The 27089-nt window shown below is 43.6% G+C and overlaps 1 protein-coding gene across 6 annotated transcripts in view; it reads left to right on the forward strand.

Moving 5' to 3' along the window:
• Positions 1 to 27089, forward strand: part of HECW1 (HECT, C2 and WW domain containing E3 ubiquitin protein ligase 1) — a 290701-nt gene that overhangs the window by 137731 nt on the left and 125881 nt on the right. For all 6 annotated transcript variants that reach the window (XM_054160975.1, XM_054160974.1, XM_054160972.1 and 3 more), the window contains one exon: positions 13939 to 14033. In XM_054160975.1, coding sequence (XP_054016950.1) covers positions 13939 to 14033 — 95 coding nt within the window. The remainder of the gene's footprint in view (positions 1 to 13938; positions 14034 to 27089) is intronic.

A 27089-nucleotide genomic window follows, 5' to 3' on the forward strand; every position in this document is an offset into this window, starting at 1 on the left:
TTCAAAGAAAGAGTGATTGGCCATTGGAATAGGCTGCCCAAGGAGGTGGTGGAGTCACCATCACTGGAAGTGTTTAAAAAGAGACTGAATAAGGTACTTAGTGCCATGGTTTAGTTGATTAGATGGTGTTGGGTGATAGGTTGGACTTGATGATCTTAAAGGTCTTTTCCAAACCAGTTAATTCTGTAAGTCTAAGACAAGAAGCAGACCATGCCTCAGCAGCATAGCTGGCATGCAGCCTTTCTTCAAGGCTTGTGTTTCTGAGTGGGCAAACCCAATCAATTATAAATGCTTTAGATCTGTAAACAAGAGAACAGTTCTGTGTTGTGAAGGCACACAAGTCTCTCTTCTACTGTTTAATTAATGCTTACAAGGCCTGCCCAGGTAAATCTTTGGTGCACTAAGGAAAAAACCTCTAAGAATGCTGTTTCTCAGAACGAGTGAACTTTGGGGAATTTTGGTCACTGGGTAATTGCAGTGCAAGGCTGTTCATCTCCCTCTTGTATTTAATAATGTAGCAAGTACTGACTGATAGAATTACAAATTATTCAATGCTCTTAATTTCCTTTCCACAGAGAAAGAAAAAGAAGAGTAGAAAGAAATAAAACGTTTGCAGGATGGTAATGTTTATCCCCAGGAAGCAGTGTACCAGAGATCGCAATCTCTGCTGCACCGTTATTGTGCTGTGACTGTCTTTTGCCTTCAGTAGACTTACAGTGTCAAAACACAGGTGCAACTGTCCTCATTTCCCCCCCATGCTGTGTTGACCTCTTAGGTGCATTGCAAATACAACCAATTAAAAAAACAAAAAAGTGAAAGGTGTGTGAGTTTCCTTGGGTCGTTCCCTTGCATGTTTTCATTGCCTTTCACAGAATCACAGGGTGTTAGGGGTTGGAAGGGACCCTGAAAGATCATCTAGTCCAACCACCCTGCAGAGCAGGATCAGCTGGAGCAGATCACACAGGAATGCATCCAGGTGGGTCTTGAATATCTCCCGAGAAGGAGACTCCACAACCTCCTGGGCAGCCTGTTCCAGTGTTCTGTCACCCTCACAGTGAAAGAGTTTTTCCCAGTCATACCTTTTATGGCACTGCCTGGAATGCTGGCCTTTGTTTTGGTCTTTCTAACGATTCTCTTCCAAAATTGTCTGCAGATAGTTCTGCTCTGTTGTGGAATCAGGAAAGCAAAGACTGAGTCATCATACTTCCCACTGCATTCTTAGTACATGTAGCCTATTACCAATTGCCTAAGAGCACCACTACTCTTCTTTCTTTTCTCTGTGAGCTCTTACTTCTTCTAAAGCAACATTTGGCTGCCTCCTTTTACTTGTATTAGGGTCTTCATACTATAACAGCAGAGAGCAGTCTTTACTGTATGTCTTTGTAATGAAGGTGGTGAGACACTGGAAAAGGTTGTCTAAGAAGATCGTGGATGCCCCCTCCCTGGAGGCATGCAAGGCCAGGCTGGATGAAGCCTTGAGCAACCTGGTCTAGTGGAAGGTGTCCCTGCCCTTGGCAGGGGGAGTTGAAACTATATAATCATCAACACCCCTTCCAACTCAAACCCTTCTATGATTCTATGATCTGTAAGTATCTTAATCGCTCCAAATATTTTTTTTTGTTTAACAATTAGAAACAATAATGCACTTAGTGTAGTGTGTAACTGAAACAATTGAGCAGTAGGAAGCTGCTTCTACAAGCAATCTAAATTTTCATTCAGCCATCTTCTCCAATTGACCATTTCTTGCTCCGTTGTCATGGAAATATTAGGCTAAGAATACCTTTAGATGTGCAGTAGATAGAAGGAATGTGTGCATTTTGATTCTCAAGGGTGGTAAAGATATTAAAGAAAGAAAAGCAGCCCTTCTAGGGGTATTGTAAGTAACAGTGTTAAGCTCTTAGCTTCTTTTTTGCAAAGAATATTTTCTTGATAATATTCATGTCTTGTTGCCCGAAGACTTAATCACAAGACTTTTTCTGTACTGCATGGCACACACTTGACTGTCTGTAACATTCAGAGTGCACACTGAGTTTGATACTGCACAGCGTGGCTGCTAAACACAAAAGCTGTTGTTGTAATGTGTGGTAGAGACTGAAAGGAGCTTAGCAGTGACAATGTGAATAGATTTGGCTTCTGACTGGGAGAGGTGCAGAGTAACAGGAGAAAGGATGTAATGTGTAAAGGGAGCTGGGAGTGTGGTGAGGTCCATGATGGATGCCAACAGCAAAGCAGCTTCTTTAGCCACTTCTTAGTTCTAAAGAATTGTTGAGTGAGTTGTAACATCTGAGTGCCCCCTCCAAGGAAGTATTCAGGGACAGGCTGAATGAAGCCTTGAGCAACCTGGTCTTGTGGAAGGTGTCCCTGCCCATGACAGGGGTTTGGAAGCAAATGATCTCAGGTGTCTTCCAACCCAAACCAGTCTATTACTCTGTGAGTCTGTGGCTGGTTTTAGCACTAATGTCTCCGAAGGTCATCTTCTTGGAGGATAAAAAAACTTAAAAGATTGACTCAAGTGAATGTTCTGTTTCTGAAGTGACATTCAGTTATGGTTATCAAACACATGATTAAAGAGCAGCTCAAGAAGTGCTGTAGCAAGTGTCTTGAATTAAACTGCTACTAATGTAAATGAAAAAATGAATCCTCCCTAATTTCAGTACTTGGCTGGATTTGGAGTTGCAAAGTGTTCCTTTTCATGCTGTCCTTCCCCTTCAGAAAACAGGCTCCAGATAAAGTTATGATTTACACCTTCCTAAGTACTAATGATTGATCATCAGGCTGGTGTAATTTTCTGCTCCCATAAATCCAAAGCAATTCCAGGTCCACCTATGTTTTGAGATCAAGGGGAATAAAAACATTGTGATGTAGAGGACTGTGTTTGAGGTACTTGGCTTCTGAAGTTCATGTGTTATCTTGCTCATGGCTGTGCCTGAAGGCATAATATAGTCATATGTATTTAATTAAGACTTTTAACTGCTATTGCCCTGATAAAAGCAAGGAGCTGATGGTTCATAGGCATCTGCTCTGGGAGACAGCGTGGGACAGACATAGTATCTGGACACTTAAAGAATACATTGTGACAGAGGGAGTCAGAGCTTGCTTCATCTGAGAGTACCACTTAAAGAGAGGAGAGGGGTCCCCTGCTCTTCCTGTCCCTCCTCTTTCATGGAGCCTTGAGCTATTGTATAGTTTTGAGTTTATAGCTTTCTCTGTCATTCCTGAGTCACAGCACCTCTGCTGATGCTCAGAACAAAGCTCTGGGGTATCTCTGTGTATTTAATTTCTGTTTATGCTGTGAAATAGTTCTTATTGGCGTCAGTGAGAACACAGCCAGGCACTCCCTCTCCACTTCAGATTCTTTTCCTGAATATTGTTGGTGTCTGTGACGTAGCTAAGGGGCCACGCACACAGTGAAACAGATGGCTTTCAGCTTAGCAGGTAAGGCTCATTGCAAGCCTACTGCAAGCATAGATGTTTTCTACTACCCAATTTTGCTAACTGTCAGGTCCATTGTAACCAGTTTTAAAACAAAACTGCTGTCTAACATACTTAGTCTGATGTCATTGAGGCGTTTTCAGGAGACGGTTTGGATCATCTCCCTGATAAACAGACGAAACATGTTTGATTTTGCCTGCAATGGTGTTTTTCATTCAATGTGCTTGAGTGCTTAGGATCAGAGAGCAAACTTTAGGCATGGTTTCCAGTTATTATGGACTCGACTATCACACAGTTAAAAATGCTTTGATGATTTCAAGTTTTTCTCCAATAAATTGCACACTTGCTACTGCTCCTGGTAAAAAAACTCATCGTGAAGCTGATTTACATAAAAACATTACACGCCTGTAGGCTTTGGAATTTCATTAAAGTCTCATTTTTAATGCAGCCCTTATAATTTGCTGTTTGCAGTGACCAAAAGGTGCCTCTCAAACAGCTTTTCCTCCTTCTGATGAAAGACAGGCAAGTTGTTACAACCCCATTTCCCTCCGCCATCCCCAGCATTCACTCAGATGGGTGTCTGTCTTTATAGCAGTCCAAAGCCACAGAGGAGATAGCACTGTTTGGTGTAAATATAAGCAAATAAAATTCTTGCCTATTGTAGGCTGGATCCTGCTGGCTTTATGAATATGGAGCAAATAGTTCTGTTGATTTCAATGGCATGAGAGATGACTCAGAGCCAGGAGTGGTAAGCCTGAGTCCTTTCTTTTCCTTCCCCCCATCTCACATTTCCGAATATAATTTTAGGGGGAAATGATTATTTCCAAGGATGTGAGATGTTTCAGCAAACCCAATTTCAATTTCATTACTCATATTATACATTAAAATGTAAGAAGTGGGTAATAGTTGAAGAATATGCCCCAGAGCAAACTGCAGATTCTGTTTCTAGCTACATAAGGGCTAAAACACCTTTTTGTTAAAGATATTTAGCATCTTTAGCTACTGGCTGGGCAGTGGCATCCTTCCACTGACCTTTCTTGCAGAAGCTTTGCTTTGCTTTACTCTGCCTCAACTCTGGTTGCAGCCTGAATGCCAGGTTTAATGGACACTTTGATGCCCATTGCAGGCTTTTGTCCACTGTAAACTGGACTCCGGACTTTCACAAGGGCCACGGGATGGCTGTAGATTTTAATGTGTTCCAACCCCTGCTCACCCGGACAGAATTTGGGCCAACTGACTGGCCAGAAACCCCACTGCCATCTCTCTGTGTTTGCCTAACTGGGAGCTTGAGTCCAAGTCCCTCAGTATGTGCACTACCTTCCCACGATGAAGGTGGTTGGCAGTGCTTGTCTGTCCTAGCAAGACTGAAACAATGCTCTGCACCCTGCTCTCCCACAATTCTTCTTTACTCAAGTCTATGACCACCACAATTTACATGGGTTTTATTTCTTCACCATTGTACCTGATTTTGTCCTGGCTTTTATTTCTCCATCCTCATGCTCCTTGATACTTCCAGCTGCCTTCATCTCTTTCTTCAACAGGGGCAAACTGGCAGTGGATTCATGTTCTTTTTTTCCATGCTACTTGGCAGAGTGGGGTGATCTCAGGGATACAGTCCTCAGGCACCTAGGAGAGGCACCCAGACGTGGTACAGCCAGGAAAAGCTTAGATCTGTATTGCAGAAAAAAAAATCTTTTCTTAAGACCAGTCCACAACATGCTCAGCACAGGCAGGATTTGCTGGGCATTTAGATGGTAAAATCAAAGATGTCTCAAATGAGCACATCAAACAATTTTTTTTGCAGAGACTTCTAAGTTAGCTGAATTTTAATGCCCTTTTACAGGAAGAGCAAAAGATACATGCTTAGTATAGTAATTTCTCAATATTATCATGGAAGGGAATAAAAGGTCTTCAGAAATCTTGAAAAGATTTTCCCTTACCCTCACAGTTTCACTGTTCTGCAGGAAATTTTCTTGCTGCGCATCTCTGTAGATCTGAGGCGGCCATGCAGCATGCAAATGTTACTACAAATGTATATATCTTTGAAAACATATAAGCAACTGGAAACAAGGTTTATAATGAAAAACGTCAAGCAACTTTAGTAATCAGCAGTGCTAGATTGTCTTGCCTGTCTGGAGAAATACAGACAAGTGCTGGAAATGAATGTATAAGCACACAGCCATTCCAGCTGCTCGCATTCCTCAGTAATGAATCTTGCCAATAGGACAGTTTTTATGAGGATAGCACGTAAGCAGCAGCCTGTTGAAATTACATCTCTGTGTTCTTCCTGAATGGCATCTTACAGAACCACTTTGTTGTGTTTCTGCTGTAGCAGGAACTCCTGGATACCGTTATTTTCAGCAGTCAGAAATCGGCGTGATTCTGATTTGTCTTATTTTCAGGAATCTACACTTGAAACAAATTCTGAACAATGATAATTAATCCCAGGGCAGCCATGGGTAAGCAGATGTGTGTCATTTCATGTGAACAGTATGGTAATAGCTGAGACAACTGGCTTTGTTCAGCCTTGAGAAGAGGCGGCTTAGGGCAGTCCTTATTACCATGGACCAGTACGTAAAGGGTGGCTATCAGGAAGATGGAGGTTCCCTTTTTATAAGGACTCCCACAGAAAAGATAGGGGGTGATAAGTACCAAGTTACTGCTGGGGAGATTCCCATTGGACTCCAAAAAAAAAATGTTTTCCCATGAGAACTGCCAGATGTTGGAATCATCTTGCTAGGGAAGCAGTGGATTCCCCTACACTGGACAGTTTTATGACTCAGCTTGACGGGGTGCTGGGCCATCTCGTTTCAACTACACTATCATCAAGAAGGGTTGGACCAGATAACCCTCAGGGTCCCTTCCAACGTGGCATCCTGTGATTTTGTAATAGAAGTGGATTATACAAAACTAGACCTAAAATCAAAGTGCCATGGAGCCTGCAAAACCGAGGGTTCAGACAAGTGAAGCTAGGAGAGAGGAGAGTGGCCCACTGACTATAAGGATTTGTTCCACATTAGTGCTGAGTGTACTAATGTGCTGTACTACTCTTGTGGTGTTTGGAGGCAGCTAGCTGCTGAATCTAATTATCAAACAAAGGAAATAAAAAAGAAAATCAATAGCAGAGACTATCCACAGATCAAAACCAACAACAGAACAAGGAATCAATGATATAATAAATGATAATCATCAACTCTCTTCTTCCAGAGGAAGTAAGTCCAACCCTGAATGTGTAGCTCTTGTGAAGCAATAACAGTCTGAACATACACCATCTGTACATCATAGAATCAAGAATTGTTTTGCTTGGAAAAGACCTCTAAGATCCACTCCAACCATTGACCTAATACCACCATGACCATTAAACCATATCCCCAAGTGCCATGTTTACATGATTCTTGAACACTTCCAGGGATGGTGGCTCTACCACCTCCCTGGGCAGTCTGTTCCAGTGCCTGACCACTTGCATGCCATTTCCTCTCATTCTGTCACCTGATACTGGGGAGAGGAAACCGATCCCCACCTCCTTTCAGGTTCCCAGTTCTCTCAGCCACTCACCAGACCTGTTCTCTAGACCCTTCAACAGCTTTGTTGCCCTACTCTGGACATACTCTAGCACCTCAGTGTCTTTCCTGTAGTGAGTGGCCTGAAACTGAACCCGGTATTTGAGGTGTGGCCTCGCCTGTGCTGAGTACAAGGTCAGGATCCCTTCCCTACTCCTGCTGGTCACAGTATTCCTGATACAGACCAGAATGCTGAAAAAAAATGACTGTGATTATCTAATCTGTTCTTCAGTGTCCAATGGAACTACAACCCCTGAAATACAGTATTTATTGTTGTGGAATTAAGGTTAATTGAATATTCTAACTGTGCATTTCTGCATCTTGACAAGTTTGGATTTTTGTCTTGAATTTAATCCTGATTAGAAGATTTCTGGTTGTTGGCTTTGAGCTGTTAAAGTTTCCTTGCAAAGGTTTATGTCTGGTATTTTTGGTAAGTACTGGTCAGCCTTACTTCTGTCTCCAGGTACATTTTTCTTTCTTGCCTGGAAGCATTATGAAAATCTGAGATTTTAAAACCTTCTATCTCATGGTTTTTCAAAAGATGTCCCTTAAGTCTGCTCACATCTTTATGCATGTTTTACAGCAGGGCAAGGAGAAAGTCACCAGAAAATTGGAAGCAATTCCACAACTGGGATTAAAGGAACACATCTGTTTAGGCCTTGTTTGCTTGGTTTTAAACTGTTAGTTGTCCAAAACCTGAGGTGTCTTAAGGAAAGCTCTAAGTGGTTGTGATTGTAAACAAATACTGTGAGCAGATGTGGTGGACAGCTTGAGGAAATAGAGAGTCCAGAGGTGGCTGAGGAGCAGACCAGCTTGGTGGCTGTAGTGTCACCGTTGCATCTTGGCCAGGCCATTTCTGGAACAGTTTTTCTGACAGAGCACAGACATAAGAGCTGCTGTTTGCATGGAGCAGCAACAGGCATGACTGACTGAAATAAACAGTACTGTGTATTGATGCTGGAAGCACAAATTAGACTTGAACTTTTATGTCTTAATTCTCTGCTGACAGGGCAGGAAAAACTACTTACTACTTACAAAAAACTGTTGATGCCTAGTGAAAGGCTCGTGCTGATGCAGGGGGGCTGGGTTTGGACTCTATGGGTTGCACAGTTTACCTGCTCTTCTGAATTCCAGGGGTATTCAGAAGCAGGAGATGGCTGCTGGAGGCATCAGCAGATGGAGAAGGGTGGTCAGGTTTGGGAGGTGGACAGGATTTACGCCTGTGCACCAAGTTGCACGGGTAGACTCTGATAAAGTTCATACATGTGCTTCACAAAGATCTCAGTGAAAGGAAACTTTTCTCTTTCTTTGACTTTCTTACTCTCTCCCTCCTTTCCTTGTTTCTTTTTCCCTGCTTTCTTCTCATGTAGTCTCATTTAGGCAGTTCAAGTTGTTCTCTCCTGTCCTGCTCTTCTAATCTCAGTCTTCTCCTTCCCTCAGCTTTGACATTGGTGCTGTTGCTTACTCAATTCCAGTACTGCAACACCTCATGTAAACTGTCTTTAATCTCCCTCTGTATTGGTTTCCCATTACAATTCCTTGTCCTTTTTTTTTTTCATAGGCCTCTCCCAGTTTCCCCATTGTATTGTCATCCCCTGCATTGATTCCCTACCTCCACTTCGACACCATCTGTCTCCACTTCCAGAGATCACTGTGGCTGGTTGAATTCAAGATAGACCTGTAGCAATCTGATTATAGCCCAGTATCATATGTTGTTTATTACATTTCTGGGTCCTCTCTAGGGCAAACTTTATGACTCATCACTTAATTGTTTCATGCTTGGATTAGTTCACTTGGTGCCCACCCACTTACCAAAGGCAGCTACCTTTTCGTTACCGGTTTTTGACACCTCTCATTTTTTATGCACAGTGTTTGCCCAAAAGAGCAACAACAGATCTTTTAGTAATGGACTGAATTGATCAGAAATGACTCAGTTTTTAACACTGGCATTGCTTTCCTGGGAGGTTGTTCAGTGCTGAGAAATGCTTAGCTAATGCCTAGTCACCTCAGCCGTTTAATTGAAACATAAAGTATCGTTGCTGTAAATTCCAACCAGATTGTGGAACTGCCTCAGGTTTATCACTCCTATAAAACACCAGCTGACACTTCCTGCCTCCCCCAAGGAATATAATTTAGTCTTTCTTTGAAATACTCATTAGGATAGTTGGGATTTTTTGTCATTTTAACAAGGAAAACTGCCTATTCTTGGCAGGGCTGCTTTATATATTTGAGAGAATAAATCCACCTTTTAGTACAAGCTAAGCCTCTGAGACCAGACTAGCCTTAGTAAGTGAGGAGCAGAGGGTTTTAAGAGCAAGTGAACTTTTGAGAAGAGACTTAGGGCAGTTTCAACAACTGAAGGAATGAGGAAGATGAGGAGGAATGGCAGTGTTTTTAATGGAAAGGGTATCAAATAACCCAACAGGAGTAATAACACCAACGGGAAAGAAGAATGGGGGAAGAATGACAATACCTCTTAGGTGTCTTAGAGCTTTCAGCTTTCACGATCTCTAGCCACAATTCCTCAGCAGACTCTAATAGATTTAATCTCACAGATTCACAGACTGCATCAGATTGGAAAGGATCCTCAAAGATCATCTTGTCCAACCCCACTGTAGTGAGCAGGGACACCTCCAACTAGATCAGACTGCCCAGAGCCACGCCAAGTCTGACCTCCTCTTATTTCCATTTAGTAAAGAGGTGTAGGGTGTTTTCAAAGGGTAGGTGATTGTGGAGGCAGCATAGAATATTGCCTAGAAGAGTAATATTCAGCTGGTTAATTAATTTTCCAGTTAATCTGCAAATCTGGTTTGATAATTGAGATAACTCAGAGCTTTGAGAGCTTTGGTAGAGAAGTTTTCTGCTGACTGGATTTTTTTGCCTTGTGAGAAGGATGGTGTTCCATGGCAGGGTTGTTCTCTAGTAAAATTTGAACTTCATGGTTTTCCTCTGGACAAGGAGGAGTCTCTGTGGTGCCTGGGGATGGGCTACATCCCAGCTCTTCTCTGTTCCCTGTGAACCTTCCCCCTGTGTGGCTCACAGAGATGTTGGTGGACTGTGGTGTGAGGAGCAAAACAGAATGACCTCTCTTGTGTCCCAGCTCTCATTACCCTGCTTTGGGTACCTTGCTTTCGGGAAGCTGTGTTTTCTGCACCTGTGATGGTTACAGCAGTGGGTTTGAGCATACAACTGGTAACTGTTTTGTTGATATCAGTGCAGTGGAAGGCTTTAACACAGCCATGGTATAATGGAGATAGCATGCCTAATGCAAAGGGAACATCATGCTCTTTTGTTCGTGGTCTGTGAAAGTGGCCAGGTAGTTTGGTAACTGTCACAGGCATGACTGCTTCTGAGCATCTTTGAACATCTTGTCTCCTGGAAGGTTTACCAGTTTAACTGACATTTATGCTAATTGAAAGGAGAAATTAACCTCTATACTCCCTCACTTTAACGTTATAACTTCATTACTTGATCTGGTGAGCTCCTACTTTTAATTAATGAGATGAAAATAACAATGGCATGTCTGTATTTATAACTGGAGATTAACTGGACAACACCTGCTCCTGACCTGTGCACTGTGCCATGGAGCAAGAGCAGCAGGACAGAGTTCAATGGTCTCCTTTATTCCACAACAAGTTAATCTACAAGACTACAAGGCAAACACCCCTTGCAACTACATTTCACATCCAAATGCCAGCTGGATAACATTCAAGTTAATTTATATTGCTGTCTTGCTTATGCTTAATGGCTTTCTGCTCATCTGCAGAGGCAGTGGTACTAAGCCAGCAAATGTCTGCATCTGTTTTGGAACTGTCTCAGAGGTGATTCAGAAATACAAAACCAATCTTCTGAAGATTAAAATGTTAGGACTCCGCTTAAGTGACAAAGATGGCACCAGCAATATTATTTAGAATAACTCTCAGGCAAAAGAACTCCAGTTAGGGTCAGAGTGGCTTTTTTGCACATAAAGATAGCATGTGTAATGTTGCAAGCTTTGTACTTGTTGAAGTTTGCGTGTGTGTACTTACTTATAAATATATGGCCATTTTCTTAATCTTTTTGACCTGAAAAAGATGAGTGGAAAAGGGAGGGAGGTGGAATCTAGAATAACAAACATGTTCTTCCCTTGGTGTTTCTAGAGCAATTTTTCAAGCTGTGAAGCCTCTATAAGACTTTTTGCTATCAGGTCAGCTCTCAGAATTAAACTTTGGATATTCTTAAATCACCGACTCAAATGCTGCCTGATGAATGACATCACCTCTGCCACTGTTTTGAGTTGGGTGTGACACTTGCATTCTCTGGGCTGCTGTCTTCCCAATTTGCAGCTCTGTGAGGGCAGTTTGAAAGTTAAATTGGAATCGTAGAATCATAGGATGGTTTGGATTGGGTTGGAAGGGACCTTAAAGATCATCTAGTTTCAACACCCCAGCCATGGGTAGGATCACCTTCCTCTAGATCAGGTTGCGCAAGCCCTCACCCAGCCTGGCCTTGAACACCTCCAGGGCGTGGGCATCCGCAACCTCCCTGGGCAACCTTTTCCAGTGACTCACCACCCTCACTGTAAATAATTTCTTCCTGCTGTTCAGCCTAAATCTATCCTCAGGCTTAAAGTCGTTCCCTCTTGTCCTATCAGAACAAGCCCATGTAAAATGTCCCTCCCCAGCTTTCTTATAGGTACCCTCAGGTACTGGAAGGCAACTATAAAGATCTCCCTGGAACTTTCTTTTCTCCAGGCTAAAGAACTAGGAATAGTAGCTGCGTGAAGCTGAAAGGAGTCTTCCATACCCACCTGCTTCTTTCCAAATACATATTCAGTCTTAGTAACCCCTCTTCCTTGAAAACAATGCTAATACCCAGAATACTTGCATGAGGATATATTCTTTCCTCCTTCTGTTCTCTCTGTCTAGTACTTCTAGTTTCATTGAATAGATTCTTTTCAGTCATAGTTTCCCAAGGTAGGAAACCAGTTACCACATACTTGTCAACCTGTGGTGAGATTTCCCACTGTGAGATCTGAAGATGGTCCTACAGGCTAGTACCTGAACTTACATTTCATTAACTACCTGAATTAATAAAAATAAAACAAACCCAAAAACCTTCTCTTCATTCTAGCTCTCAGTGTCCCATTCAAACTGTAGCTAAAAATTTCCAAGGGAGAGGAAAATTAAGATTTGAATAATTAGTGAGAACTGCATGTTTTAGCTATTGTGATATCCTCAGCTTTTGCTGTCTTCTCAGTGAGCCAGTAAGTTAGCTGCTGAGCTGTTAAAAGTCCTGTTGTGAAAATTATAACGGGGAAAGTCAGTCTGGACTCGCAGTTTTTCAGTCCCGCAAGCTCATCCAGCTTGTTTTTGCTGCCAAAAGAAAACAACCGCTGCTCCCAGGTGCAACAACAGCGCGGCTTGCTCAGCTGCACTGAAACCTCCAGTAATTCTCTTCAATTTGCAGAAGTTTATTTAGGGCATAGTTGCAAATTAAACCCCAGTATGGACAACAAAGCCCCTTGTGAAGGTGCTGAGGGACCCTGGAGCCTGTTCCACTTCTTGTGGAGTGCTGTGTAGTGAAAGGGGCACACATACATGTCTGTGCATATAGTGGGAGAGGCGTGTTGTGTTTCCACGGTGTGAGCAGAAATCTGCACCTGCTTGCCTGATGAAGAATGAGCTGTGGGAATGAAAAATATGGCAGCAGATGAACTGTGCTGGCACTGTGCTTCTCATCGAGGGAGTGCATGGCCCTGGTACCTCCTCAGGGAGGAGAGCTGAGAAGCCACCTGGAAATGAGAAGTGCTTGAGCTACTTGGAAATATAACCTCTTTGGTTTTCATTTCCCAAGTCACATTTCAAAGCTGTGTAGGCTTTTTACTCCTAAAACTTGTGTTTCAAAAAACCAAATCAGGATTTATTTTTCCTTGTGTAACTGGATGTAAGCAATTCAAGGCCATGTTTTTGAAGTCTTCGCCACTTTTCACAGAATGGCAGGGGTTGGAAGGGATCTCTGATCAGCTCCCCTGCTAGAGCAGGATCACCTGGAGTAAATCACACAGGAACATGTCCAGTTTTGAATGCCTCCAGAGAGCAAGACTCCACAACCTTTCTGGGCAGCTTGGTCCAGTGCTAGACACCCTCAAAGTGAATTTTTTTCCCCTTATGTTTATGTGGTACCTCCTGTGTTCCAGTTTGTGTCCATTGCCTCTTGTCCTGTTGCTGGATACCCAAGAAGAGTCCGGCTCCATTCTCCTGACACTTGCCCTTTAAGTATTGATCAGCATTATTGAGATCCCCCTTCAGTCTCCTCCAGGCTGGGTCACTACATAGTTGTCCTTGGGATGTGCAAAACAGTAGATCACAGCACTGTAATCTGTGGCCAAGCTCTCAGCTTCCAACATTGCATAATCTTTTGTTAGAACTGCACTGATTTAGCTTATTTTGTTGCCGGCATTAAAAGGGCAATGCAATTGGTATGTCAAGACAGTGGTGAAGTACTGAAACAGGTTGCCCAGGCATATGGTTGAGGCCCTGCCCCTGAAGACATTCAAGATCAGACATGATGTGGCCCTGAGCAGCCTGATCTACTTGGAGGTGTCCCTGCTCACCGCAGGGGGCTTTAATAAGATGACCTTTGAGGGTCCCTTCCACCCCCATGCAACCTGTGAATGTACCTGAAGGATGCTGATCAGGTATTCTATGGTCTGTCTGCTGTAACTGCTGCTTGGGTTGGGGGTTCCAATTTTCTGGGCACAGGAACCAAACTCTTCACTCTGGCCAAGGTGAAGACTGGAGGCAGGAAGCGTCCTGTCATTGCAAGCAGCCTGGCACACACCACCCACAGTTCAACTGCTTGTCAGCCTTGTGCCTGCAAGCTCTGAGCTACAGCTGACATGTAGCTTCTCCTAGGCATTTCTAATCTGACAGAATTCTCTCTCTTTTTTTCTTTTTCATTCCAGCTGAAACAAAGATCTGCTTCAAGTACTACCATGGTGTGAGCGGGGCACTTCGAGCCACAACTCCAAGTGTCACAGTGAAAAACAATGCAGCTCCTGTAAGTTATGCCTACCTTTTACATTATTTTTCTATGTATATTCCTTGCTGTCACTGTGCTGTGCCTTGCTTTCCCTGCCTGCTTTGTGTACTCTTGTATGAAAACTGAACAGAGTGTGTGCTTGGGTGATGCTTCTAGCGTATTTGGGATCCTTGGGTAGGAGATACAATAAGTGTCCAGAAAAGGAATAAGATTTTCCTATTTTAAGGTGGTTTTTGCCAAACTGAGGTGTGAGTGTTTTCACAGCAGTGCCTCTGAGTTCCAGGAACAGCTACAATGTCACACAATCCCATCAGTGGTAAGAAGTGGGAATTCAGGACCCAGTCCATCACAGGACTGAACATCATTCCTGACAGACTGAGGGTTCACTGAGAGCAATCTTGATTTGCTAGAGCTTTGCAAAGCTCTGCGGCTCAAATGGTTCTAAAGAGCTGTGTGTCTTCCCTGGGTTTGGAAAAATTAATCACCTTGAGAGGGAAATATTTTTAGAAGCTTTCAGAGAGACTTGCTGACCTCCAAAGCTTGTCTGGCCTTGCTGACAGTGTTTCACTGCCTGCCAGGTTCCTCTTGGCAGAGATCTGCATGATCTGAGGAGGAGTTTTAGTCTAGCCAGAATGAGAAAAAGACTATCTCAGATGTTGCTTAGAACTGCCTTACCTGTGGGTGTATGTAGGTTTCAGTGGATGTGAAAAAAGCTTGAATGTTTAGACTTTGGGTGGGGTTTTTTTTGTTCTGTTGGGATTTTTTAAACTGTCTCAAGTTGCTGTTTCCTGAAAGGCTCAAAAGTCACCCATGCTGTGTTGGCTATGTCTGCACCATGGCCAGGAAGGATTAATTTTTTCACCCTTGACCCATGTAAAGGTTTTGAGAGGTTTCTCTTTGCCTTCTTTTGATGCACACAATAGCTGCCAACTGGATGCTGGGTAGGAACTTGATGGCATGTCTTTTAGGAATGAAAGGCATTCGTGTCTCAATGTGCCTTTCTGACGTGCTCACTGGGAAGCCACTCATCAATTTTGGAGCCTGGGGAGTTTCCTTCAGCTGTCTTCAGAGGAACATTATGATGTGGCCCTAGATATCTTCATTGTGTGGGATGCAGGAAAGTTCTTTCTGACCTGTATTCAGCAGTGTCTTGTTGACCCAGGACTTGCTGTTCATTGTATGATGAATTTAGGGCACAGTCTATGTCATCAACATAGTCCCAGTCTTACCTGAAAGGGGAGCCAACCAACCAAGACAGTAAATACCAGTAGGCTGAGAGATTAGAATATTTTCTTTTGCATAGTTCACATAGAATCACAGGATCCACATTCATGTCTTAGCTCTGAATTTGAACCAATTAAGCAGAATTTTCAGGTCTGGTTTGGAGGGTTACATTTTCTTTATTAAGTATCAGCAATATAGTTTAAGAGAGGAATGTCTGAGAACCTGTGCAATATGTAATCTCTTCTTCAGATGAGCCTTTATATGTGTGTGTGTAGATAGATATATAAAAGGGGAAATAAAGCAACCATTTGCTTTCAGCTCAGCAGGACTTCTGTTTAAAAGTCCTCTTCAGGCAGTACTCGTGGTCTCTGTAGGGATCAGGTCTACTGTACTTGACTGAAAAACAAAATATGACTAAAATTGCTGTCAGGTAACAGAGTTCAGTTAGAGGGACAAACCAGTGTCCTTGGAAATAGCATTCCCTTCACACTTACAATTTTTCCTTCCTTTCTGGGTTGTGGAATAGCCTCTGTGGTTTTTTTGTCAGTTTCCTTTGCAGACCAGAGAAGACAGCAGTTGTAGGTGCAGCATCAGTTTCTCTGTTTCCTCTTCCTTGTTTTGTTGTGTGACAATAAATATTTGGTGCAAACACTAAGAAATGAGGACAACAAAAGTGAAGGAATGGCAACAAAGGTTATGCACTATGAACTGGGGTGGACCTTCCTGTATGGGGCTGAATAGAAGAAAAAAATGGGCTGATTCTTGCCTGTGAGAAGACTTGCAGTTGGGAGAACCTCCAAACTCCAGTCTCAGCTGAAAGCATCAGCTGGCTTTCTCCATCTGTCTCTCTGCAGTACCTGTCCACCCTTTGCTACCGAAGTATCTGAACATTTCACTGCACCCTGCACCACTGGCATCATTCACTGCTCTCCCTGCACAGATGGGCAGGGGCAGCTCCAGCCTTTTCTTGGTTCTTGTGTGCCTTTGCACTGGCTGCTGTTGGGGCATGAGTAATGCCATGCAAAGGGCAGATCTTATCCTTAGAAACAACACACACAGGCCCTCACTTTTGTGCTGTGATTTCACTATTTTCACTGATGGTTAAATTCCTTTAAATTCCTCTCTTTTTCGGGGAGGGAGTGGTGGGGACGGGGACAGAGGGAGAAAGTAAATCCCCAGATAAACTGTAATGGTTTGGAATGATGATCAGAAACTTCTTGTCCAAAAGAAGCAGCAGATATTCTGGTTGGTACTTTGCTATTCTCTTCCATCAGCAGCCAGAGTAAATGCTCAGCTTTCTTTATCTGCATTGCCGGATCTCTTCCCCATCCCTTCTCCACAGAGGAGTGTTCTGGGTGGGCAGCCACATCGCTTTTATTCCAGTGTCTTGAATCATAATCTGAGCATAATTGAGCAGTGAAGCAGCAGTGTATTTCCCACCCCCCCACCCCCCCCCCCCATTCCTCTGTACGATCACTTAAGGGCTGTGACAATCCAGCACCATGCCTGTAGCTCATCTTAGATCCCTGAGACTTCTTACCCTAGTGAGACTTGACACAGAGGGCCCTCTGTGACTGAATTGGATACATCTAATTCCTCAGCTGATTCTATTGCTCCAGTGATTTGGAGCACTGCCTCAGGGTCCCAGGCATGACATTTCTCAAAGTACCAGCAAAAGCCATGGTCCTCCAACTGCTGTGGCTTGAGTGCAGAGTGGGGGAAAGCCATGGTCTTCCAACTGCTGTGGCTTGAGTGCAGAAGGGGGGTTCTGCTCAAAGGAGCCCTTCTTCAGATCTTGGGGCAGGTCTTGCACAACCTTTCTGCTAGAGGAGGGAGTCATGCAGTCTGTGCTTGGAAATTTACCTTCTTTTTCAGTCAGGAGTGTCAGCAGTGTTAGAAATAATAGCTTTGCAGGTGTGGGTAGAGGAACTGAAGGCTTTGGAAAAGCTGGTTGCCTTGAACCAAGGGGATTTTTTTTCCAGAGGGTGAGAGGGAATGAGGCTTTGTGTGTTTGACACAAGCAAACCTTTTAGTTTGGCACAGCTTGGGAAAAAGATGCAGAGCAGGTGTCCTTTGAGAGACAGCATTTGAGGACAGGTGACCTTCTAGGGACTGTTTTTTCACTGCTAGCACAGACTCATCTGCAGCTGATGACAGAGCTACCCAAGCAGGTTCTGCATGAGCCTCTGGGCATGTGGCACCTCCCGCAGCAGGGGCAGCAGCTGGGGGATTGGCTCGGTGCACGTCTGTCAATAGGGCCTGCAAACAGCCATCACCAGCAGCATCCTAACACCACAATTTGCAAACAAGAACAACTCCCTTTTCATTGTCTGTCCTGCTGTGCTTCACAGCACTTGAAAAGGGAAAAGAAGCTGGAAGAAGCCATGCTGGGGGCTAGAAGTGGTTGCCATTCTTGTTGACATGCTGCTGAGACCATCTTTAACTGATAATTAAAAGAAATCCTGCTTCCACTAGGGGGAAAAGTTGCTGTGTTAGTTGGATGTCTTTGGTGCTTTAGACTGAGTAGCATCACACATTTCTTGTATGATGAATGTTCTGCTCCATTTGAGTCTCTCTCCTTACGCTGTAACCCAGTTATTGGAGCTGCCTCGCCCACTGATGAAGATGCCCTGCAGTTCATTTGTGGGTGAAAAGTCCTGTCACATTGTATCACCTGGCAGTCATCAACCTTGAATGTGTGGGAACGAAGGGCTCTGCACTTCAGCCAATTCATACATGGCAGAAGCATAGATGTGAATTTGGGGCAGCAGATAGGCCTGGGGTTAATAGCAGTAAAACACAGCACCTGCAGTTCTGCAAGAAATGGAACATCCTGGCTGGCTTTTTTATCTGAGCTAGTGACATCTTGAAAGCAGTGTTGCATAAGCTTCCTAATCAGCTCTTCCCCTCCCATTTTGCTGTCCCATGGGTTTGTGTTGGGGACCTCTGTCTCCTCCTGGGGTTTAAAATAGCTTTGGTATCTTGGTATCGTCTTTCCCTCTCCTCTTCTCATTTCACTTCAGGAGAGGCTCTCTTTCCCTTGCTAAAACCAAAATCCCTGCTCCAGTGGTGCCATCCCCACCTCTGGCACAGTCTGTAGATATCAGAGGAATCAAAATTGGTGAGGGAGAGCTGAGCCTATGGCCAGAGTCCCCTACAGTGACATTCTGCCTACTGCCAGCTTGGAGTCACCAGCACAACCCTCACAGTGCAGCCAGGCTGGAGCTGGACACCTTCCAGGGACGCAGCTGTTGGGGTCCATCTGTCCTTCAGCCACCAGCTAATGAGTCTAGAGAAGAGGGCTGAGGGGAGATCTTCTCACTCTACAACTCCCTAAAAGGAGCTTGGAGTGAGGTGGGGGTTGGGTCTTCTCCCTAGTATCAGGTGATAGAATGAGAAGAAATGGCCTGAAATTGTGCCAGGGCAGGTTTATGTTGGAGATAACAAAGAATTTCTTTCGTGATAGAGTGGTCAGGCATTGGAACAGGCTGCCCAGGGAGGTGGTGGAGTCACCATCCTTGGAGGTGTTCAAGAAACATGTGGACATGGCACTTTGGAATATGGTTTAATGGTTATAGTGATCTTAGGTTGAAGGTTGGACTCTGTGAACTTAGAGGTCTCGTCTGACTGAAGCAATTCTGTGATGAGCATCAGCATGGTATGGACAAGCACACAGTTTTCTCTGTAAAAATGAACATTTTTACAACATCTGGAGCATTCCTCTGTTACTCTTCATTTATTAATGATGTTGTCACCTCAAATTTGTCTTTACATCAGACATTGTAGAAAAACAATCTGAGTTACAGCAATTCTAGCAAAAGGAAAGTGTCTTCTTGCTGGTGTGAAAATGATGTAACCTGCGTGTGGCTTTTTTGCAGTAAAGCAAAGCTGACACGGGAACAGCATAAGGAAAAAGAAGAGCCTTTCCCCCTGAGAGTTTATAGCCTAAAAAGATAAATTGGATGCATCACAATTAAAAGACAGTAAGTGGAGAATCAATGTGTTAGCCTCAGGACAAATGTCTTCACTAAATTGGGAGCATTCAGTGGCTGTGTATTAGATGCAAAGAACCACAGCTGATCGAACCTCTGGAGCTTTCATGCCACCGTCCCTGTCTCATAGATCACGATGGCACATATCAAATACACTTAGCAGCGTGGGGGAAGCGATGTAAATTGGAGCTAATTATGGAAAGGGACCTTCTCTGGGCTGTGCTTGTGTGGAAATGCTGCCTCAGCTGGGTTTCCCACAGCAGGAATTAGTGCTTGATAAGCTGCTGCCATTTGGTGGTGACAGATCACTCCTGAGGACTCCCTGCTGTAAATGTTTGCATTACGTGCTGTCACGTCAGAGCCTGGGCTGCCAGGGAGAGCTTGACAATGAAGCATCCTGCCCCATTTCCATCTATGTGCTGCAAACCAGGATCTTGAGTGCACATGCAGGCAGCTGTATCTCTTTCTTTCCAAAGGCTGGAGTTAAACGTCGCAGCTGTGTTTTTTTCACTTCATGCCTTATTCTGTGACAGGTGAGCTTTAAAACTGTCTGGTGTTTCTGGGTCATTGTTATGTAATAAACCCAGCAGTCTGCTTTTGAGAGTGTAAGAATAATTATACCTAAGAAACGGAGGATAAACTTCCAGTGTCTTCTGCACTGTTCAGCAGTTGGGGTTAGAAAAATGTTTATGGCAAACACACCGTCCGACTGCTGCAATTAATCACAGCACAGAATGCAAGCCAGCTACATCTTTAACAACTGTAAGTGGTGTACCTCCAAGTGCTCAGCATCTCCAGGGAGGGAAGCAGCATTTTTGTGGAGGCTATGAGTTTGCTCAGGTGTGTGGGTATTTGTCAGGACTGAGCAAGAGAATCCCTTTTTCTCCTCTTGAGATGGGAAGTTGCCAGAGCTCCCCCACCATGCAGCTGCCTTTGAATGCAAGGTAAGAAGTAGCATCATAGTGTGTCCTACATTCAACCTACCCCTGTATACATCTCCTGTTTTGATTGCCTGGAAAGGAGATGGAGTCATTCAGGAATGAAAAAGCCAAGGCAAAATGAGCAGGTGAAATGACTGGAAATACTCACTCAGCTGGAAGGAGGCGTGGACTCTAGCAGTCAGATACAAATTTCTGTCTGCCAGAGTGAAGTCCTTTTCCCTTATAAAAAGGCATCTAACAGAAAAATATGTGCTAAGAAATTACTTCTGACAGAGACTGGATTCCACTGACTAGAGGGGAATAATTATGAAAAGAATAGCTGATCAGTAAACTGTGGGAGGAAGGTGATCTGTGTAGGCTTCTGATCTGTCAGAAGTATCTGCCCTGTCTGGTTTTTCACCTCACATGGTATTTCTTTCACAACAGCAGCAATGCTGTTCACATCCCACCTGTGTTGCAACTGGGTTAGGTGAACACCATGAAGTGGTAGAACAGGAGAACATAAGTTTTTGCATTTAAAGAAGCTCTTACATTGGTGTCCCCATCATAAGAAGGACATAGAACTGTTGGAGCAAGTCAGAAGAAGAGAAGGGCCAGAAGGGTGATCTGAAGGCTGGAGCACCTCTGCTATGAGCACAGGCTGAGGGAGTTGGGGTTGTTCAGCCTGGAGAAGAGAAGATGCTAGGGGGACCTTAGAACTGTCTTCCAATACCTGCGGGGATCCTACAGGAAGCCTGGCGAGGGACCTTTCCTAAGGGTGTCTGGTGACAGGACTAGGGAGAATGATTTTAAGCTGACGGTTTAGACTGGGTCTTAGGAGGAAGTTCTTCAGTACAAGGGTGGTGAAACCCTGGAATAGGTTGCCCAGAGTGGTTGCGAATGCCCCCTCCCGGGAGGTGTTCAAGGCCAGACAAGATGAGGCCATAAAACAGTATGTGGAAGTAAGAAAGTGTAATAGCTCACAGTGAGCTCATCAGAGGAAAAAGAAGGGAGTATACTAGTACCTCTTTGTAGGGAATTGGCAAAGATTTTCTTGTGTGCTTAGAAGCACTAGCACTCACACGTTACAAAGTCCTCTGTGTACTCACTGTATGCTTGTTTGGAAATGTTCTAGAGAGGTGAAGTTAAAAAAAGGAGAGCAAGGAAAGGATGAGGAGTAAAACTGAAAGGTTTTCATTAATAAAGCCTTAATTAATCTAAGACTGGGCTCTAGGGCAGTATGTTCTGAAGGAATACGCTAACCATGGTAGGGGCTGCAGCTAGCACACGCTCAGAGGCAATCACAGAATCACAGAATTTTAGGGGTTGGAAGGGACTTCCAGAGATCATCAGGTCAAACCCCCAAAGCAGGACCACCTAGGGCAGGCCACACAAGAAGATGTCCAGGTTGGCTTTGAAAGTCTCCAGAGGAGGAGACTCCACAACCTCTCTAGGCAGTGTGTAATCAACAGTAAAGAAGTTTCTCCTCATGCTGAGGTGGAACCTCCTGTGCGCTAACATATCCATTATTCCTTGTCATGTTACCGGGTGCCACTGAAAAGAGCCTGGCCCCTTCCTCTTGGCACCCAGCACTCAGATATTTATAGACATTAATAAGATCCCCTCTCAGCCTTCTCTTCTCCAGACTAAACAGTCCCAGTTCTCTCAGTCTTTCTTCATAGAAGAAAGTCCCTTAATCATCCTTGTATCTCTCTGTTGGACTCTCTCCAGCAGAATTCTTGAATTGGGGAGCCCCAAACTGGAAGGGTTTCCTGGCTACAAAATACAAGGGATTGATATTTTTCTTTAGTGTGAAAACAGTGCTTATTACAGTTGTTAGAGTTGAGCAATGTCATTAATTCCTTTTCTCAATTCTGTTTGGTTTCATTATAAAGCCAGGGAAGTGCTTTGGATGTGGCACTTGAAGCCATGGTTTAATTAGTCATGAGGTGTTGGGCGATAGGCTGGCCTTGATAATCTCTGAGCTCTTTTCCAACCTTATTGATTCTATGATTTACAGCCTGATTGGGCAACACTTAGTTATGTTCAAGCATACTCATGCATGAGCACCCTCCTCAGAGCTTCACAGTCGAGCCCTTAGTTCAGTGTAACTGCATTTTTGGTTATGCTTTCTATGTCCCAGTTAGCACTGATTCAAAGAATGTGGAGGTTAATGATGCATGCAAATTATTTCTTATTGCCACCTCAGTAGTCTGGGTGCCATTTTCACTGTCCAGATACCTAACAGCTATTGTATTTGCACCCAATTACCTGGTCAGGTAGTGAGCACTCCATTTGTACGAATTACTGGAGCTGGGGGGTGTAACCAGAGTGTAACTACTCTCTGACTGCAGTGCCACTATAGTCACTGTGTTACAAAAGGGAGGGAAAGTTTATTGTTTATTTCCTCTACTCACATTTTAAATTGGGATGGTTAGCAACAGATTTTCTTCCAATATCAAGAAAACTTATTTGCACTGAAGGATTCTTCCAAATGCTGTTCAATAATGCTGGCTCTTACAGTCCTGCTTCAGTCAAGGTGCAGAGTACATGCTGCAGCCACCCTGCCATTACTGCAAATGTCTAAGGATGTTCTTCCAAGCTGGCAGAGTCTTTCAAAACAGTATAGAACTAGCAAGCAGAGTCACTTCAGGCAGCATGTTCATTATGACTTATTATCGACTTTTTCAGCTCAGTGTGGTTCAGACTCCTACCACCACACATTCATAGCTTTACACCACTTAGGAGAGGCAAGTACTCAGAATTTATTATCTAACAAACACAAATTGAGCAGAGGAGGTACAAACAATTTTCTTTGTGAACATCAGCATTGATTTCCTGAGCAGCAGCCCGTAACTCTCAACATACTGTTATGTTCTTTTTGCTTGTTCCAAGCCAGGAGGAATTTCTCTGCTTTCCAGCACACAGCTGTTTGCACATTTAAATGTCATTTAATGTTGCAGTCTTTGTAATTTCTTCATCCATCTGTATGAAGACAGAGGTGTCATCTATTTGATCATCATGGACATTAGGAAGAAGTTCTTTACTGTAAGAGTGGTGGAACACTGGAACAGGTTGCCCAGAGAGGTGTTGGTGGCCCCATCCCTGGAGATGCTCGAGGTCAGACTTAATGGGGCTCTGAGCAACCTGATCTAGTTGGTCATCTAGATGGACTAGATGACCTTTAGAGGTCCCTTCCAGCTCAGTGCATTCTATGACACTATGAGCATAATGAAAGTTTAAATGCAAGCACCTAAGATTAAGTTTGGTGCCAAAATCAGAAAGGATTGGGAAAGACTTGTAATGAAAGAACTGGGCCTAAAGTCCCCTTCTGTGCTTGTTCTGCACTAAATGACCTGCATATTTCACAGACATATTCAAGGACTGTACATCTAGGAGAGAAAGGAAAAGAGACAGCAGTGTGGTGAGAGTTTGGATGCAGGGCAGGGGGTCACCACTTCTCTTGAATGTGGTGCTAAATTAATACTCAAAGTGAGTAGGTTGTGCAGTCAGAGGAACAGCTGAGAACAGAACAAGAAGCAGGATAATGCCATCACTTCCACAAGACCCATTAAACCATCATCAACTTCTTGCCCTCTCGTGGACTCTAATGAAGCAGTGCTAATTGTGGAGTTGCTAAGCCATCCCCAGGTATCACTGGTCATAGCCTACTCTTCACTTTACAGAGCAGTTGCACCAATCTGGGGCTTGTCCCTGTTGCCCTGGTTCTTCTTGTTGTTTCAAAGAAAGCACTTGAGTCAAATTGAACTTCACTGGGCATCTGATCCTGTTTGAACTTCTAAATGTAGATTTTTTGAGTGGCTTAATTAGCAGACTTGCAATGCAGCACAGAGTTGAAGTGAAGAAATAAAAAGCATGACAGATGGGAAGTGGAGTGATTTTATTTCAGCAACACCAAGAAGATCATTACACAAGCCATTTATTTGTTAATGGGTTCAATACATGGCTGGTATTTCCCAGCCACTTGCTTTCTGAATGTCTCTTGTTATGGTCACATAATAGCCATACTAATAGTCTGCACATCATATTACTCCCTTCTGGAGTTCAGTAAATTATGGAAAGATCAGTGACTGTTCAGCACACTGCACTGGTATAATTGTCTATGCTTTGGTCTTGTATGTTCTTAGAGGCTGCCTCCTGCACCTGGTCAGATTAATGAAAAATAGCCCAGTTCCTGAAATGATGCAGTGGGGCTGAGAGCAGATGTTTTAGTTTTGTTGAAGGAGGAAGGAAGGAAAGATTTAGATCTTTGGAGTACACTTCAGAGGTGAAGGTGGTAGACTTCTGAATGAAGCCCCTCCTGCTTCCTCACTTTTAGGAATTACCTGCTGTGGTAGGGCATGGATCTGATTGTGGGTGAATGTCAGATAAATGTCTGGAGGCAGTTTAGGCTGCTTGACACATGTTTTTGGGTGTGTGTCAGTTCAGAAGTTGCAAGAATACTTGCCTTTGTGTTCCTTTACAAAAGAAATTATTCCTGCCCTTTCCCCTTGAATTTATCAGTTTGACTTATTATTGCTAATTTTGCAGCTAAGTCTCACTGGGTATTCCAGGGGCCTGCTAGGGCATTCAAAATGAGAATGTTACCTTCCAGCCATTTGTTGTGTGCCCCTGACTGGTATTTAGTGATAGCATTGCTTATACAATCTTGATTTTTACAAACACAACTTTTCAATGTGGAAAAAAAGGAGCAGGAATACTGTCAGGATGAATTCTCTCTAGCATCCAGCTAATCCAACACCCAGGACCATGGAAGCTACTAGAATCCTGCAATGTATGGGTGTGAAATCCTCTGGGTCAAATTGGGTATGTCTACACAACTGCCTGATGAGGTAAAAAGAGGAGAGGGCCAGGGTTTGTTTTTCTGTGCCCCATTATGTTATCCACATCAGGACTTTACTGGCCACAGCATTTTTTCCAGCTGCTCTTCCTCTGTGTGCCCTGCATGAACACAGGAGCTAGCTGTTGTCAGAACTTGTCCCTTTTGTAAATGGGGTGTTTAATGACTGCACATCCTTGCAGCAGGGAAATAATTTGGGGCTTATCAATTGTACACTTTCTGTGTCCCCACAGTAATTCCCCTCCCCTCCCCCCCCCTTTAATTAGACCTTGGGGGCAGGGGAGGAAATCCTTGCTTTTCCCAATTTTGAATTTACTGTTGTTCAATTTTGTTGTCTTCTACCATGTCCCAGGATTAGTGAAGAAGCTCTTGGTTTCCCATCTGTGTACCAGCTAGCATTGCTTATAGCTTCACCTTGTTTCCTTTTAGTCAAGTTCTTCTCAGGTCATTGAGAAGCATGTGCGTCAGGTGAGACGTGATTCTGATCTGCATCTTCTCTCACATAATTATTAATACAAAGTTTGTAAAACTTGCTAAAGCCAGATTGGAGCCTGCACTGAACCCTTCTGAATGTGATCCTGCAATAGTTTCCTCACTACTACTGCCACTGACTCTAGTCCTTACTGGATTTTCAGTGATCAAGGATTTTCCAGCAGCCAGTGTAAAGGAGAAAAGTAACTTACTGTTCTTGAAATATCTTCCTTTTGTTTCCTTGTCTGCTTTCCTAAGTCCTGGCAAGAAGAGGGAATGGGAAGGGGATTTTGGAGAGACGAACGTTATTGTAGTATCACAAGGTGTGACCCTTTGCAAAAGTAATCAGTACTTAAAATTTCTCCTGAAATAATCCATACCATCAGATAACCTATATAAAATCAGCACACAGGACTGTGCAGATGACTCTGAGTTGTTCTTACACACTTGTAGATCATTTTGAATGTTTGTGGCCTATCTCATAGGTTGTTTCTGTGGAAGTACCCTAAATAAGTGAAGGAGCAGCACATGGTGATGGAAAACTAAGAGGTTTATCAACAACCCATCATGCTTCACTGCCTGAAAGTATGTGCCCTTGAGTATGGTGTGCAGCAATGTTATTCTCTCTCTGTCCATTTGCACATGCATGCATACCACTTACTCTATCTGGAGTACTCAGAGTGAATTAAGCACAACAATTCCAAGCATCTTTTTATATACGTATTTCCTCTTGGTTTTTTCCCTGATTGTGTTTTTCCTCATTCTTCCCCACATCTTAGATTTTTGATGCAGCTTGTAGATATGGAAGGTTATTTAGAGTACCCTGCTTAAGGGATACAGCAATTGCCCTCTAACCTGATGACAAGAAAGTTTACCTATTTACAGAATCACAAAAACATCCAGGTGGAAGAGGCTTCAAAGGTCATCCAGTCCAACACTGAAGGGTCAACACTAAACCATGTCCTGCTTTAGCACCCCATGCTGCTTAAACACTTTCAGGGATGGTGACTCCACCACAGCCCTGGGCAGACCATTCCAATGTGAAGAACTATTTCCTAATACCCAGCCTAAAGCTCCCTTAGTGCATCTTGAAACCATTCCTAGTCCTGTCATTTGTCATCAAGGAGGAGAGGCTGCCCCCTCCTCACTCCAACCTTGCTTCAGGGTAGTTGTAGAGAGCAGTGAGATCTCTTCTCAGCCTCCTCGTCTCCAAACTGAACAACCTCAGCTCCCTCAGACACTCCTTGTAGATCATGTGCTCCAGGCCCTTCACAAGCCTCTTCCTTTCCACCTAGCAACTTTTCTTTTCTTCTCATGTGTGTGTCACATTTATCCTGTGATGATTTGGCTTCTAGGATTGTGTTTCATCTGTGTCTCAGGTATATCTTGGATTGCCTATACTTAAATTCTTACAAAACCAAAGGGATCCCAAAATATATCTACAATGTTATGTTGATAAGAGGTTATGTTTCAGAGACAGCTAAAGAAAGAAAGAATCATTACCATTTGTATTCATCAAGAGGCAGACTTCATGCTTCATAGTTATCTCTTAGGTTTATGTTTCCTAGATTCTGAGAGCTCGACAGGATAATTGCGTTCTCTTAAC

This window comes from Dryobates pubescens, chromosome 4, assembly GCF_014839835.1.
Source record: "Dryobates pubescens isolate bDryPub1 chromosome 4, bDryPub1.pri, whole genome shotgun sequence".
In the NCBI taxonomy this organism is placed as follows: Eukaryota; Metazoa; Chordata; class Aves; order Piciformes; family Picidae; genus Dryobates; species Dryobates pubescens.